This window comes from Tamandua tetradactyla, chromosome 3 (assembly GCF_023851605.1).
Source record: "Tamandua tetradactyla isolate mTamTet1 chromosome 3, mTamTet1.pri, whole genome shotgun sequence".
Taxonomy (NCBI): domain Eukaryota; kingdom Metazoa; phylum Chordata; class Mammalia; order Pilosa; family Myrmecophagidae; genus Tamandua; species Tamandua tetradactyla.
Window position 1 is genome coordinate 99,801,851 of NC_135329.1, and position 18,167 is coordinate 99,820,017.

The 18,167-nt window shown below is 39.3% G+C and overlaps 1 protein-coding gene across 1 annotated transcript in view; it reads right to left on the reverse strand.

Moving 5' to 3' along the window:
- DPP10 (dipeptidyl peptidase like 10) overlaps positions 1–17,920 on the reverse strand; it is a 696,759-nt gene extending 678,839 nt beyond the window's left edge. Inside the window, exon 1 of the mRNA XM_077151923.1 lies at positions 17,708–17,920. Within this exon, the coding sequence (XP_077008038.1) occupies positions 17,708–17,779 (72 nt within the window). The 5' untranslated portion in view covers positions 17,780–17,920. The remainder of the gene's footprint in view (positions 1–17,707) is intronic.
- Positions 17,921–18,167: the final 247 nt, after the last annotated feature.

Genomic DNA, 18,167 nt, shown 5'->3' on the forward strand with positions numbered 1-18,167 from the left:
CCTACTCTTGGATCCTTTATACTTCTTAGCAGATTTTTCTGATTTCCTTGTAATTGTTTACCAGAAAAATCTGTCAGTTCCCTAGTCTTCCTTTCTAGGCTTCAAGTCCAAAGATAATGATTGAGTTTAGATTTGAAACTAATGTTGAATCTACTCCCATCTGTCAATTTAGCCTGTGATCCTTGCCACCCGGTAAAATACAATGTCTCTAAACAGCATTGTTTTCATGAAGAACTCTAGACACCCATATGAAACACGGCCCCCCACCAGTCTAGTGCCCTCTGGATTCAGCTTCTCCGTGTTTGCTCTTTCTAGTTCTTTAAAACCCTTTTGATCTAGCTTCTTGAGCTCTCACATTTCTTCTCATTCTAGATCTTTTCGGTGTGAGTATGGTGGTTTGATACTGTATGCACCCCCGAGAAACACAGTCTTAAATTTCACTCATTCCCGTAGGTGTGAACCCATTGTAAGTAGGGCCTTTTGATTACTTCAGTTAAGGTGTGTCCCACCTTAATCAGAATAGGTCTTAGGCCTATTATAGACGTCCTTTATGTGAGAAGAAAATTCAGTCAAACAGAGGGAAAGAAAGCCATAGAAGGCAAGAACCCAAAGCCACAAGAGAAGGGAGAGACTAGGAGATGCTGCTATGTGCCTTGTCACGTGGCAAGCTAAGGGCCGCAGGTTCAAGAGCAGCCACAGCCCCAGAACACCACAGGCTTAGAGGAGACATCGTGATTTGCATTTTTTTTCAGCCTCAAACCATGAGCTAATAAATCCCCATTGTGTAAGACAACCCATTTCATGGTATTTGTTTGAACAGCCTAGGAAATGAAAATCTGAGGGTTATATGTCAAAAGGCTAAAAATGACTAAATATTCATTCCACTTGTCTATGTAAGATCAACCAGCCCTTATCAGTCTACCCTGGCTAGTATCCTCACAGTGTCCACATGCTGGAAGGTCTTATAAATACTAATCAACTTAATAAGGATTACCAAGGGCCCTCCCCTAAATGCTAAATGTTGTTTCTTTAAAATTATTTCTACTACAAACAAATGCACAATTTCTTTTTTGAAACTTCCTCATTGGTGATTCAAAATTTACAAAGCCCAGCCAGTGCTCTCAAGAAAAGTGAAGATATTTGGAAAGAACCCAGTAAAAAGGCAATTTCTAAGTATAGTGGAGGCAAGGATTCATGGGGTTACAGCTTGAGGAAAAAATTGCCAAAATTTGAGGAAAATTGCCAAAATATGGTGCTTAAAATGCTACACACACTACTTTATTCCTAAATAGTATAAGTCAGAATCAGTTTGGAAAAATTAGAGTTTTTTCCTTTAAGTTTGGAGCTGTAATGTAATAACAGGTCTCTAAGAAATGAAGGGCAATTCATTCTTATATGGCATTTTCAGTAGAAAAATATCACCTCAGCAGTACAGAAGTTCCTCTATGTTCTTTTCTTTTTTTTTTTTTAATTTTTTTAAACATAACAACATACAAACATGAACATTCTTACCATATGATCACTCCATTCTTGGTATATAATCAATAACTCACAATATCATCATATAGTTGTATATTCATCACCATGATAATTTCTCAGAACATTTGCATCAATTTCGAAAAAGAAAAAAGAAAAAAACCTCATATATGCAATACCCCTTACCCCTCCCTCTCATTGATTGCTAGTATTTCCATCTACCCAATATATTTTAGCCATTATTTCACCTATTTCTTTTCTACAGCCCTTATCATTTCCTTTCATTGACAACTAGCATTTCATCTACTAAATTTATTTAAACATTTGTTTCCCCTATTATTTATTTACTTTTAATCCATATGTTTTACTCATCTGTCCATACCGTAGATAAAAGGAACATCAGACACAAGGTTTTCACAATCACACAGTCACATTGTGTTTCACATCTTCAAGAAACATGGCTACTGCTACACAGCTCTACATTTTCAGGCAGTTCCCTCCAGCCTCTCTAAAAAGGTGATATCTATATAATGCATAAGAATAACCTCCAGGATAACCTCTTGACTCTGTTTGAAATCTCTCAGCCACTGACACTTTATTTTGTCTCATTTCTCTCTTTCCCCTTTTGGTCTAGAAGGTTGTCTCATTTACTTGATGCTGAGTCCCAGCTCATTCTAGATTTTCTGACCCACGTTGCCAGAAAGGTTTACAACCCTGGGAGCAATGTCCCAAAAAGAGAGAGGGAAGGCAGTGAGTTTGCTTGCCATGTTGGCTGAGAGAGAGAGGCCACATCTGAGCAACAAAAGAGGTTCTCTTGGGGTGACTCTTAGGACTAATTTTAAGTAGGCTTAGCCTATCCTTTCTGGGGATAAGTATCGTATGAATAAACCCCAAAATTGAGGGCTCGGCCTATTGCTTTGGTTGTCCCCACTACTTGTTTTCTGCTTTGATTAGGAAAGAGTGCATGAAAGTGCAGTCATTAACTAGTTCTGTAGGATTTATGCTACCAACCCAAGGGAATTTTTCAAGTAATTATTTCATTTTATCAGTTTATATCTGTGTGTGTGTGTGAATTGTTCATATTCCCCCAAGGACTAGAGACAGCCTGTTATCCTTGTGATGTCTGCCACACCACTCTTTACAGAGGAGACAGTGAGATTCAACACCTGGGACATCTTGGTTTCTTTATTCCCATCTCCCATGAAACTAAGTGAAGATGGAGGGATGAGGCAGGATTTTAAACAGAATAGGCAGCATGGAGTAGTAGGGAGCACAGAAAGAATCTCCCCATCATTCAGGTTATGTAGGGCCTTCTTTCCTTCTGAGATAGCCTCCCTACCTTCCCCTATATTTGTTAAATCACCTTCACCTGATCCAAAGGGTAAATAAAGGAAACTTTTTTCATATATAGGGGCATATTCCGTGGACAGGAGTATCCACACTTTTCATTGGAATCTATTTTTAAACATTCTGTCACCAAGAGCAAGGCACTTTTCAAGCACCATTAATGTCTACTGAGGGTTAGTAGCAATTTAAAAAGATATCCCATAGAGATACCCCAAGAGCTTCTCTCTGAGCATTTTTCCCCTTCAAAGCTGGCTTTATATGTAATTTTTGGAACCCCACCAATCTCAGCTTAGCTGCTTCATCCAGCATGAAATATGACAATGTAAAATATTTCACAGTGTCTGAATTCATTAAAGCAATTATATCTCAGCGTTAAAGTATCTTTATAACCCTAATGACCAACTCCTGTGCAGAATGTTGTCCTCTCCTTTATAAAGTACACCTTCTCAGAAGTATAACTATATGTTTTATGTAATGGCACTTAATTACTCTAGCTGATCATACTTCCCGTGAAGTTAAAAGTAGGTTTAAAACATGCCATCTTTTTCCAGTCAAGCAGTATATTAAGTATATTTCTAAATAAATATATTTCAAGGCTATGCCGAGATAAAAGTGATTGTTATATATTTATTTCTATTTTATAATGAAAAAGCATCCTTGCATTTGAGGGACTACTTTCTAACAGTTACAGCTTTCCCTCACATTGTATCTCAAGGGATATACTGATGAATCATGGCTAAGTACAGCCCAGACACTATGGCACCTCTTTTATCCTTATAATATTTCCATAATCTAAATTCCTCCTAAATTCTGTACATCCTCATATAATGCATGTCTATACCCAGATATATATCTCCTGTTTTGGCCAATGATTAATATTGAGTCTGTCATGGATAAGAGATGGTTGTACTTTTTATCACATCTCTTATACAGACAAGGAGCTATTTTCCCTTCCTTTGACTTTGTGCTGATGCTATGATCTGCTCTGACCAATAGAGGGTGGATGATGGGATACTCTGTAACTTCTATGTTTGGGCCATAAGAGAAATGTAGCTTCTGCTTCCACTGCTCAGAATGATCCTTTTTGGAAGGCAATTGTCTTGTAAGAAGTCCCAAGATCAGTGCTGTGGAGGCTGAAGGTAATCCATATGGAAAGAGAGAAAGGCACAGGAAGGAGCAGCAGGTACCAGCCATATGAGTGGAGCCTTCTTGGACCTTCCAGCCTCTCCCAGGCACCAGCTGAGTACAGATCAATACTACAAACAGCAGAAGAGCTGCCCACCAAGCTCTGTCCAAATTCCTGACCGAAGAATTATGAGCAAATAAAGTTGTCGTTGTTTTAAGCCACCAAGGGATGGAATTGTGTGTTGCGCAGTTAATAGATAACCAAACCAGAATCTGCCTAAATTACTTTCTGAATACCTTCAGTTGAGCACAATAATTCACCAGATTTTCCCCTGTAACTTCTTAAAAGCAAGCAATCAGAGTTGGTCATTTTCAGTATTTTTGCACCACAACTGTTTCTCTAAAAATTATTTTTCAAGGTCCAAGATAAAAGAAACAGATGTACTTTGCATGGTCTTCATGCAAAGGAGATTCTTATGCTAGGAAGCTGCTTTTAAATTTTCCTTATTTACAAATAGAAGAAGAACTGAAATTTTTTGTTAGATGATACACCTTTTCAGGAAGAGAAGAGATTTTTATCCACTTCTTTATTTCCTCTTGCCTCTTAAAAAAATAAAGACAAAGAAAGACTGTAAACACTCATCTCCATAGAGATTGAGATGAATAAGCAGAAAGGTCTTCCTTTTTTTTTTTTTTATTCTCCTAATTTAGAAGAGATTTCTTGCAGCATAAGCCTGTGTGTCCATATACATATGAACATTTCCAGTCATAGGATGTTCAAGTTAGATTTTTCCCAGGGCATAATTTATAACCCATCTGGTGAACATGTCAGAAAAATCAGACAGTTAACTGGGAAACAGCGGGTTTTGGTATATTGCTGAAACAGTAATATCCTAGGGACCAGGGCAAACGGAATTCTTGATAAACTGCCCTCTCTCAGTGTAATTAGATTATCTGATGTAGGATTTCCAGGTAGATTTGGAAAAGCAATAGGTCTAATTTAAGAGACTGTGGCTTATAATACACAGGTGGGCTGATTCCTAACTCTAAAATGATACGGTGTCATCACATAGTCTTTATGTATGAATATTTACTTAGTGATTTAAGAAAAAAGTCATACTCATTCCAAACTTATAAAATGAAATAGGGAATCCTTCTGATACTGCTTTATCAACCTTTATCTCTAGGTTATTTAAAGACATCAAGAAAAAAGGACTACCAAAATTCTACTTGACTTATATTTCCCCCATTCCAATCACCCATCGCCACGTGCTGCCACTCTTCCCCTAACATAAACAAGATATCAGGAATAGACACCTGAGTCAAACTCTGAAGCCCACCTTCCATGCAGTATCCTGAATTTTCAGAAGCATTATAAACTAAATGTTTCCTCCTAGTGTTAAGATTAGTAGCTACTGAGTAGCCTGCCATAAGTCAGCAGGTGTGTTGTTCAAATTGATTTTCCTTAAAAATATTCAGACAAAAGAAGTTATTTGATTTTAAATAGCTCTCTCATCTTTACAGAATTTTTACCAAATCTAACGAAATTTTAAAACTTGATTTTTCCTATTGTTAAGAACAAGTTAACTAAAAATTCCTCCTGTGAAATTGTTTGGAGTGTTCGTAGAACTGTTTGTTCATCCTTAAGAGATCAATAGAATATTTCCTCACCACTATTTTTCTTCCTGGAGTGTTTGTGGATAATTTTCAATAACACATGGTAGACTAGAGAAGGATATTTTGGCCACATAAATTTGCTGAGTTTGAGAATATTTTGCTTCCTCATTATACGTGGTGGTAAGGACATAAATTCCAACAGTTTATAATTTGTTGAACTAATTTTTCTTTGAGAACAAAATACATTCTGCAAGGCTAAAGTCTTCTATCTCCACCTCACCTTTTATTCTTCTCCTTTCCTCTTAAGTTGGAGGGTGATCAGCTGTGACTGAGGGGAATACATAGCCTTGTCAAACTAAAGAGAGATGTGAGTGATGTATGCTATATTCCATTAAGAGATGCTTCCCATTTCCTATATTATGTTAACCCCACAGGATATAAGAAAATTCAAGCACACCATGCATTTAACATCACCTGTTCAAAGTCTCGATATTCCTTAATAAATTTACAAGACACAACATTTTTGCAATGTTGGATCCTTCCCGTCAGCATGCTTTTGGCTTCACAGTATCTTTCATATGTCCAGGTAGTGATATGACAATTCCCTTATTTTCACAGAAAATACACATACTTTTCAAATTAATATATCCCTATGTATAGGACTAACATATTAACATATACACGAACATGCACATATAGTATTGAAGTGAATACCAGTGGATAAGCATGCAAGCGAGTACCCATGTGCACACACCTGTCCCAAGTCTGGTTATCAATTTATACAAAGCATAGAAATAATTCATTGTAAATAAAGAAGGATAATTTGTTAAAGAAGCCAACTGCTAGAGGACCTATTTTGATAATGTCCCGATTTTTTAGCAATAAAACAACATAAAAAAGACTATGCACTTTTTTTGCTACTGTTTATATAAAAAGGGAGGTGGAGAATGAGTCTGCAATGGCTTATATATGCAAAATTTTCTCGTGAACATAAAGAATTAATAGCAGTTATTTATTAAGAGAATGAGAGCATAAGCATCATTTCTTACATTTGTTAGAACTGTTTTCTGTGAGACACTAAAATATATTTCAGGAAAATAACGTTCAATAGTTCAATATGTTTTTTTTTTTTGCCCAAAATTATTCACAGAACCCCTTGTTCACAGAATGTAAATACTCATCTAAAGTTATCCTTTTTCTTTTAACCAGTGAAAGGAAGTGCCTTGCCCCATATGAAGGCCATGATTTCCAAACCCGTATCTCTCTCTATTTCCTTCTGCCCCTACCCAAGTCATATAAGGTCCTCATCTTCTCTGCCCCCCAAAACATCAGTTTTCAAGACCAGGTATACAAAACAATCATGTAGAGACAAATGAAAACAAGTTAGACTTAAACTGTTTATATCCATTGCACAGTATTAAAGGAATCAGAAGATTTGGTGGAATTTTAGAAATAATGCATAGATGAGAAGAGATATTTTTCAGGGTATGGGGAACAATGCAGTGAGGAGGTAAGGAAAATGCATGTTATACCATAAACCAGACCGTGTGCGTGGCCATGTATTCTCTATCACCTAAGGGCAGTTCTGAATGCAATCATCTCCTGGATAAACTACCACCATTGGAAGTAACTTGACCTGAGCTTCATTTTGCTAAATGTTTTCCTCCTTGTGTGTAATTATCCTGCTTCGTCTTCCCTACAAGAGAGTTATTTGAGATTATCAAATTGTTTTCTTCTATCCTTCAAAAGCACCTGGTCCATTTTGTGGGATGAACCTGACTCTCAGAGTTGGTGGATTGGCTGCATTCCAGGAAATTGCTGCTGGTGAATCAGACCTGACATTCTCAGCTCCATAAGGCTTGGAGAAAGCTTTGATAAACCTGCTTGAAAATCTGACTGGCATCAAGTATAGGCTCAAAATGCATCATTTTTGTGAAGTCAGGATGTTATGAAAAACATTGAAAACTTGGAATGACCCCATTTCCATCTTTTCCATGTCAGAGTAGGGCATTGTCTAATCAGCCCACACAAGAATTTTATAATTTAAAGAGAAATTTTATTTGACTTACTATTTACTATTGACATTGGCTCAGAATCCATAAAATTAGATGTTAATATACAATAGATAGGTAAGGAGAAAAAATTAAAAATAAAAAAATTAATTAATATGTCTGCCATAAAAGATAACCCCTAAGCCCAAAGATTATGGTTTAAATGTTCTGTAAGTTATTAACTAGAGGATCTCTGTTTTCTCTATAGGATATTATCTAATTCTGCAAACTTTGTATGCCATTCTTTCCCCCACTGTATATAAGTCTCTCTTCCTTGAAAACTCTTTGAACCAGCTTTACCATTTTGGTGGTTTCTTTATTAATGATTTAAATTCTTGGTGAAATATTCAGTATATGAGAGATATGATTTTTACTTGTGAATGTATACTTTAAGAGGAAACAGTAATATTTTATAGACCTACATATCTGATATGCGCCAGATCTGCCTATTCTCTGCTACCTCATCTGGGAAATGAAGAACTGCAGAAAATTTAAGCCTTATTCAAACTGTTACACATGTGACACCTCCTCTTTTCTGCTTTGAGACAGTATCTACATAATAGATTTGGTCTTACAACAGCTACTACCAAAAAAAAGCAAAAACACAGCTTTTAAACCAACTGACACCTTTCCACTTTAATTCTCATCAATTTTTCTTCAACTGATTAAACTACAGATAACCACAATTATTTATATGATTTTGATCATGAGTGAGACTCCTATCAACTCCCAACCTAAGAGGGAGGAGCTCTGGTTTCTCATCTACTAAACTCATCAGTGCTATGATCTAGAGCAAATCCACCTTTATCACTCTCAGTTGCCTTATTAGTAAACCAGGTGACTTAATCAAATTGCATTTCTTTAATTCAAATTGCATTACTTAAAAGGGACATGGGACAAAATTGAAGGGAAATTAGACGATATGTTTTAAAGCTCTCAGAGTCAGAAATAGGAACACAGGGCACATTACAAATAACCACCATCTGCAGATCTTATATTGGCAATTTAACTGCAACTTCCCATACTCGGGTTACATAAGCTGTGCCTATCCTAGAGTACACCCACAAGCACGGTTATCCCCTCCTTTAAAATTTAAATGGAAGTCAACAGATTGTACTGTACGGCAGTTCCATGTTATGATTACTGCTTAATTTTTTTACTTTAATCCCCTGTATAACCAACTGCTGGAGTCTTCTCACCTCTCTGGAACATCTTTTCCTTGTTACAGAGTAACTCACTGTGGGGATGAGTGGGTATGTAACCATTATGAGCTTGTTATGTTGCACAGCTCCACCAGCAATTTTTATCATGATGCATTTGCCCTGGGTTTTCCCTTATATATAATTGCTTGTGTGAACAATAAGCAATGTGGACCTGACATTTCTGAACCCAATTCTAGATTGCATTTATCTATTCTCAAATATTTGTACCATCTGTGATTCCATATTAGCTGTTTTTTTTTTTTTTATTTCAGATTTGGTGCTACAGCTCAAGGATGGTAGGTATGGAAAGGAAGGAAGCATCACTTCAAATGCAGAATGAATCACACTGGCATGAGACAGAATTTAACTGTGAGATGAGGAAAGAAAAATTTTGAGAAAAGTGAATGCATATTCAGTTCTGTACCTTCAAAATCAAATTTTGTTGCCTTTTCTGCATTTACAAAGAATATAAACCTGTATGTCATATCTTTTCTTAGCCAAGCCCTAATTCATGTTTGCTTTGGAGCTAGAGTGACTCCATCTCCATATAGTCTCCTTGTCAACAAAAATAGGCCAGTAATAAAGGTGTCTTTAAGTTTCTGATTTGATCAAGATAACAGAGAAATGTTTATCCAGTCACTTGTTCATCCACTACTGAACTGACATTTCAGATGCGAAGTGTAGAGATCCATGTGTGTTTACTCATAGAGGAGGGAAGAGAGGTAGCTTAAGAAAGCTGGCTTGTGAATGTGTGGGAGGTGCTGTCAGTTCTTTGAAGCCATGGATCTCACAGGTTGGTTTGCAAATGGTTTGACTGGGAGTCACTTATTGCTGCAGCAAGTTGGAGAACATGCACATGTGGTTGTGCAAAGTCTTAGGGCCGGATGCCAAAAGTCTAAGAGTCAATTCATCACAAAGGCAAAACCAATAAATGGCAAATGAGTTTTGCCTATGAACTCAAAGCTTTAACAAACATAAATTAAGGAAAAAAGCTTACTGTGATGTCAAGTGCTAACAAAGGCACAGGTATCCCTAAGACATCATCAAAGACTCTTTACCGGCAGCTGGATCTGTAAGCATGATACATGGAATACGGCATTGAGTGATAAATGAAGAGACCCGGAATCAAGTCCTGCCTCTAATTCTAACCAACTGTGTGACCTTAAACAGACCACTTCACCTCTCCATTGACTGTTCCCTGATTTGAAAACAGAAGGACTGGATTCAGTAATCAAAACAGCCCCTCCAGCGGGCCACAGTGGCTCAGCAGGCAGAGTTCTTGCCTGCCAGGCCGGAGACCCAAGTTGGATTTCCAGTGCCCGCCCATGCTAAAAAAAACAACAACAACAACAACAACAACAACAACAACAAAACAGCTCCTCAAATGCTATAATTATCTATGATTTTCATGGAAGTTTGAAAGGAAAAAATTTGGAAAGACAAAGACCACTGTTGATGTCACAGTCATCTAGACATCAGAGAATCATTTATCCTGGGACAGAGGGGCTCTCAGAAATGCACAGAGGCAGAAGGAACTTGATTTGAACTTGGAGATGGCATATGCTCAAAGGGTAACAAATAAACCAAAATCACCATCTGAAAAACTCAGGGGTGCTGACTTTGCAGACAGACAGACTTTGGAAAGTTTGGGCAGATGCGGAAGCAGCAGACACTCGTAATGCCACCACAGTGCTAAAGTAAGCTCCATTTTAGAGCAATTGTAAGCAACCTCCTTAGAGACTAGGGAGGGAGGGTCTCTTTCCTTTTTTCTGGGTTTGATTCAGATGTGTCTATCTCTGCCAGGACGGTTGTCAAGAGGTGGAATACACATAATTCCTAGGACCAGAGAAAAGGGATAATCTTGATCTAGATGCTGGATACAGCTTCCAAATATACCCATTTTATTTATTGGGACAGTTATATTTTATAGCCCTTTAAAAAGAAACACATATAGGGTATTTTTTTTTGTCTTAAAATCCCAAAACACTAATGGAGTAGATAGAAAATCTGTTCATAGTTTTAAAATGCATACTAACTCAGCGAAATACATTTCTTACTTCTAAGTTTGAGAAATTCTTTATGAATTCCAGACTTTTCCTCTCACAGAGATAAATCTATTTTTGACCTGTGTTCTTAATCTTCAATTTGGGTCTAAGAGAGAAAAATCACGATGAAACATTGAAAAGGTTGTTTTATGTACAAGACATTCCAATACTTGTTTTAAAACATGTGAAATGAAAAAAATGGCCATATCTTGTTTTCATTAACTTACATAAAAATGTTGGCTAGAAGTGGGATGTGATTAATAGAAGCACGAGTATCTGAGCTTCCACTTACTTGGTTCCTCTTATCTAAAGCAAGCCCATGTACCAAGAGCGGGAGAGACCTACTTCTACCCTTGAATGAACATTACTAATGCAACCTCAAGTGGTCTCTCTGGTCCATTATTTGAAAATGAATCGCAGTAGCATCTGCTATTCAAGTTCTCAATTATGTAATCCAGATTTGTCATTTTTCTGTTTTCAGAACAGGGACTCCCAGTTGCATAAGAAATTGAATCCTCATTTAGATCTCAATAAAAGGGGTGAGGATAGAGGTAATAAAAATGGCTTTTTTCCCCTCACTTTTCTTCATTTATTATCTTGGATCCTGAAACTTAGACTTTTAAGCTGACCTGAGAAAATCAACAAATATGATAAATTACAATAATATCAAAGTCAGGTAAATATACAGGTTGGCTGGGGAACATTCCCAAATGTAAAGTCCAATTTGATTATGCACTCAGCTAATTTTTCTTACATTTCAACTCAAAATATCATCAGTTCCCATATGCAAAGAAATTCTAAGTCAATCATTCCTAGGAAACGAACTTCAGGAAAGAGAATATTAAACCATGAACAGATAAAAAGAATATCCTAAGTCTTTTGGGACAATAGGTAGATTATCATCTAAAAATATTAAATCAGACTGTGATAGATTCAATTTTATCTGATGTTTTATAATAATCTAATTGTAAAATTTCCTTTATTTAAACCATAAGCACAAACATGTACGTGGTATGTGTATTTTCAGCAGGGTGAGTGTGCATATATACAAACACATACAGGCATTTTTGCTTTTTACTAGCAGGAATGCCAAATTGCTCTCTAAAAGAAAGAAATAATCTGAATCGATATAGAATGATACTAGTAATAAGAATAAAACATTGATTAAGCTCCTACATGTGGGCTAATTCTAACCCTAGCCACTTCTCACTGTCTTTTCCCATTAAAAGATGAAGGAATGGTTTTAAAAGTATTAAATGATTTGCCCTAGATCTCATAGTCAGTAAATGATAGAGGAAGGATTCAGGCTGAAATCTGTTTGACTCTGTTCTCAAACCTTCACCAGGTTGCCTCCCCCTAAAATAATTATATCTGAAAACCACCTGGTAATTCCAAAAGCACTGTAGACTGTACTGTTCTGGCCAATGGAATAAACATATTACCTGAAAGTTGGTTTTAAAAATTATTAAACTTTTGACAATTTTTAAGTAAACTATATAGCACCATAAATTTGAAAGTGAAAATCATTTTTCATAATGTAGAAAGCACTACAAACAGCAGTGTCAACATCAATTACTTAACAGAATAGTTCAGAATAAAACATTTATTTTATTGGTTTTGGATAGAACCAAATTTTCTCTATTTAGCCTGCCAGTGAGTGGTATATTTACCACTATGTAAAGATAAATCTGAAATCCTGAGAATTCAGGGCAGCTTAGCAAAAATAGCAACCTACACCATGAAAGAATCTACAATATGAAGAGCTTTCTCTTCGGTGGCCCAGTCTCTCCTCAGGTTCTATATTCCAGCTTTCTCGACCATTCTGGGAATGATTAGCTTTCTTTAAATCAGTGTGTGATTAACTATTATGCTTATCTACCAGGTTAGGGAGAAGGTAGGTGTTCAGTTTAAAAGCCTTGGAGAACAGGAAAAAGTAAGCACATAGTAGTTATTGCCAAAAAAAAAAAACATAGGCCAGGTCAATACAAGCTTCCAAACAGCAGTATGTTAGGAATAACCCATACTAAGCCATATGACTTCTCAAGATGAAGGCAAGTTACACAAGGGCAGAAACAGTTCATATCTCTGTTTTAACCTACATCTATCAAGTTTCATTCTCCACATTGCTTATTTGCTCTTTTGTGGACATTTTACAGGTCTTTCAGATGGAAAAACTTCAAACATTCCTGGTGAACGAATGTCTTTGTGTACAGATCCCCATTGTAATGTTTCAGTAAGGCATGAACTTGATTAGCGCAAAAATAAAGTTCCTCCACAAGTATGAAAATATATTGAGGTAATTTTAATAGTTGGAATATCAAGGAATTACTTTATTTAACGTTGCATAATATTAGATGTCAAACAATTTGCATGAAAAAGTTTGAAATAATGTCTAGTCCTACTTTGGCCTGCTCCTTCTAACCCTCCAGTGCCAGTTGCACCCTCAGCCTTAGATCTTAGCTACTCCATTGCTATGTCCACCCTCCTGGGTATTTCTATATTTCTATACATTACATCTCTTTTCAAACTTCCTCCTTCCCATGCTAATTATCTTCTGAAGTGCATTACATCATTAAAACATAAACAAAAACAAAAACCACATATTCAGCATTCAGTAACTCATTCACGTGTTAGTGAGACTTAGCCAATGTTTTCTTTCAGCCAGCCCCTTAGAAAGTAGGACAGGAAAGGATGTAAGTTTTGATTGAAGAAAAGTAGAGATGTAACAGAATGCTTTGAAGTCTGTATGTCTGCCGAATTAGATTTGTTGTCCCAAATCAACTAATATAAAATTCACAAGCCTAAAAGGTCATTCAATATTTTATGGAACACATTTTACATGGAACATATTTAATCATGACATATGACCACCAATTATTTCATCAAGATGCTGCTGCAAGAGTTTTGGTTTCCTACCAAAATGCGTTTTTAAAGAAAAGTGCATAACATCATTTGGTCACTTAGTTGCTTTACGATTATGCGTTTTAGTTATTCTCCAAAAAATAGAGTTGTGATTCCTGTTTGCTTGGGTTTGGTTCGGTTTGGGGTTTGGAGTTGAAAGAAGAGTCAAGCATTTTAGAAACTTAACTTCCACCCATGGGATTCAGCAGAAGGGTGCCACCTGGTGGAGACGCAGGAAATTCCAAACTTTGCCTATAGAAATGCACTCATTCAACCAAACTTGAGGGACTGAGCATTACTAGAGGCAAGTGACATGAAGACGAAAAACAAAAACAAACAAAAGAGCCCCTATATATGTATAAGGATCTATCTGGTTCTTTTTATGTTATTTAGATCAATAGCAGAGATATTATATTAACTTTAAAATTTTAAGAGCTATTATTTGCAATCATATGTGAAGCTTCAAACAAATTTTTCACCCATTTTACAGTCAAGGTAAATTTGCACCCCCACACACAAAATTTGGAGTGATTTTACATTCTGCTAATAAGAATGTGCTATATTGTGATTATGTAATATTTAAAAGGTGGTACTTCAGACGTAGGTGAGCTTATTCTAAATGATCAGGGCCAAGTCTCACTTCCTCTCTGCATTCTCCTCTGTAAAAGTGGGAAGAACAGGATCCACCTGTAAAAGTTGCCTTGAGAATCAAATAAGGAAAGGTACTGAGTAAATATCACCTCATCAGCCCTGAGAACAGTCCTCTCCAAAAAGCCAGCACTTAGGAAACAATACAAAATAATTTTTTTTTAAGAATAAGTTATAATTAGCCACTCAAATCTTGGATTCCTCAATGTAAAATGGGATATTGATCAAGTTAAGTGAGAATGGCTATCTGCCCATGCAAAAGCACTGACTTTTAGGCATTTTTGGAAATGCAGAGTGTTATGAGAACCATACAAAAAAAATTGCTGTAAACATTTACGTAATCAATGAAGCTTTAAAGGGAGGATTATTAAAATGATAGAAATATTCCCAATGATTCAGAATATTAATAGAATTGTTTGGCCCCTGCTATTCTTGTCGCTGCCACCCCCTGGAAAGGGGATGGCTCTGGTCACAGTCCTCTCCCCAGTGTCAGAGAAAAAAATCACAGATAAGATGAAAAAGGGAGAGTGAGCGCCCTACAGGACCATAACAACCACCAAATTATATAGTTCACAACCATTTTCACTCAGAGAAAAACCTAAGATCTTCCACTGCCCTGAGTCTTCCACAACCACATAGGTGTTGGATGGTCTCAGGACAAGGTGTCTTTGAGGTTTTAGACAAATCTTTAACATGGAAAGTGAAAGACCTTTTTGGGCAACATTCAAAAGCTTAAATCATGTAAAATCGATACACGGTGAGTGAATAGATGGAACAAGCCCCCTGTTTAACCATTAGGTAGGATTTATAAAGCTATGTTTTCTATTTAAATTTGGATATCATGTTTTTTCTGAAATATCATGGAAACCAGAACAATGAATCATGTCTACATGGAGGTATTATATCCAGTATCACCTGAGAGTTGTGTGGCATTTTCTAGACCACTATGATTAATACTGCTAATAAAAGCTTAGTACTCTTACAGCAAGTAGTTTGAGCATGCACAGCAATCATCCATGTTATTTGGCCATCATTTAAAATGTCAAGCTTTGGACAAAGAATGCACTAGATATAGGGATTTTTAGGGAGTCCTTAGAAAACCCTCAATGGGATGCTGGCACACATATTTCTGTCTGACTTTCCTTCTTGCAAAACCAATCCACTTCATTTTAAATTCATGCATGATATGCATACCACTGACATTTTAAAATCACATAAATGAACAGAAAGGCACTTCAAATTTACTCAATTAAAGCAAGAGTTCTGGAAATGGTCCTTTCCCAAATATCTGAAGTGGCTACAAAAAAAAAACAAAAACAAAAATAAAAATGGATTCAAGCTTGACCCTCCTTATAGGAATTTTAAGGACCAGCTTAGTCCTGGCAAAAGGGGTGGATGCATGTATACAGTTTGCCCACTATTTACGTATACATTTCCAGCTTTTTATACACTCCTCTCTGCCTCTTTCTTCCCACCGCCACCATCACATAACTGTTTGCAGCACCTCAAGTAACCAGCTGGTGTCACAGGTTAGTGAGCAAAGATTTCATGTGGGGGCTCTCACCTGACTAATCATTCTTATTGGTAGCATCATTTCAAGAGCAGTAGAGAGGCTCAGCAGCTTGTTAATGAAATTGAAGGGCTGTCAGCCTGAAAGAGGATATCCAATCCATGTTCCTCTCCTGGAATTATTTCGCTACATCTGCTAACCAGTTGCTACACTGTGGTGTGGGTAGGAGAAGGGGGCAAGAAAAAGAGGTATAAGAGGAGGAGAGCCTTAACGTTTTCATATCTCAGGGAAGGGAGCAAAAGATGGTTCAAGGAAACAACTGCTTTGTAAAAACACACACAGGCACGATGCAACATTCACCCCAGTGAACCGAGGGGAGGCACTGAGTAATCCCCACCACCTGTGTGAAATATCTGTGAGGGAAATGAGAAGAGGAGGAAAGGGGAAAGCAGCGAGATCACAAGTCAAAAGAGCTGACCAAGACTAGAATATTAATAGCAGTATCCCTGACATCGCCTCCGCCTCCCTCGCCGTCACTCCTGGGCGATTTGGACAGCTCCCCTGAACACACTCCTCAGTGCTTAGAATACCCGAAGAGCTAGCCGCTGCTGGGGCCCTGCTGTTTGCACCCTTTTACCCCACTTTCAGCAAATGTGCCCGGAGTGTCCGCCAGGAGCACATCTGGGCGGCCTTCCACAGTGCCTTTCGGGCAGGGAGCACCAACTGCGGTACCCCCCACCCCAGCCCGCGCCCTTCTGCTCCGTGGTTATCCGCTGACCTAAGGGCAGCCCTCTCCGCCCAGGGTCTCTAACTGATGTAAAGGTGACAGCACCTCGAGCGAGCTCATCACAGGCTCCCTCCTCCCCACCAGGGCACCTCTGCGCTCCCGACCCTCCAACTTTGGAAAAAGCGACGCCCGAACTCCCGAGTCACCTCGATTCAGAGAGAGACGAGATGGGGCTCCACCTTACGGTTAAGCTACAGATCCCTAGAGATCTAAACAGAAAGGGGGTGGCTGGAGTAGAAGGACAGAAGAAGGGTGGGAATCACTTCCAGCCTACCAGGGCACCCCATCTTTGCAGACGCACAGCATATCTGGATCCAACAAATCACTAAAATTCAACACCAACCTCCCAGATCCCCTTAATAACACCAACCCAGCTCTCCTTAAAAATGAATGCCTTTCTGTCCGCCCCCCCCCCCCCCCCCACCATCCCCTTTCCATTCAGAAGACTATAGATGCCTGGTACTCCTTTAACCCTGTGTATCTCCAGCCTCGCTCAATCAGAGAAAAAAAGAGAGCAAAGAAACAACTCTGCCGGCCTATAAAGGTCATTTGCCTATCCGGATCTCTTCGACCACCGCGCTTCCCAGCGCCAGGAAGGCGGGCTCTCAAACCCTGCTAGCAAACGCCTTTGGGAGCCCAGCAGATCCCTTCAACATGCATGGCAGGGAGCCAGGAGGCCCTACTTCCCTGGGCTCGGCCTCCCCCCGTCTCCCTCCGTGGCCGGCCCGCCGGGGCTCCCCACGGCATCCCCAGCCTTTACCTCTCTACCCGCTTCCCCGCGGCTCTCCACCTTGCGCATCCTCTCTCCCAGCCCCACAGCGCACTCAGATGCTCCAACTTCCTGCGGAGTCTAGGGGTGAGCAGAGCAGAGCCTGGAACTGGGGGTGGGGTGGGGGGGGAAGGGGTGCGTGGGAGCCAAGCGAAGGAGGAGAGACACGGGGAGTGCGGGTTGGAGCCTCTCCTCCCGGGAGGGCCTGGCCACAACTGCCAACTCTCACCTGGTCCGCTGGCTGCGCCTGGCTCGCCCTGGCCCCCGGGGTGGGCTGCTGCTCCTGCTTCATGGCTGTCATCGCCCGCGGCCCGCGGTGGCGCTCACTTCCTAGCGGGCACTTCAGACTCGAGGACCGTCACTTGGCCGCGATCGCATGTCACAGGCGCCCGTCGCTCTCCGAATTGGAGGAAGGGAAAGCGGCAGCGACCGGGTGGGGGGAGGGGAGCGATAAGGAGGGGAAGGAGAAGGGAGGCACCAACAGGCTCCCCCCTCGCAGGAAACCTTCCTTGGGCTATCGCAGACCCTGTAACTCCCCACTGCCCCCCCCGACCCCCCACCAGCCCAAAGCGTAGATTGCCTCGGAGACCCAGAGCGACCAAGTGGCAAGTTAGTGGAGCGGCCAGCGGCGGACACCAGGCACCTGACTGAGCTCGCGCGACGTCTCCCAGCGCCAGAGGAGCCCAGCT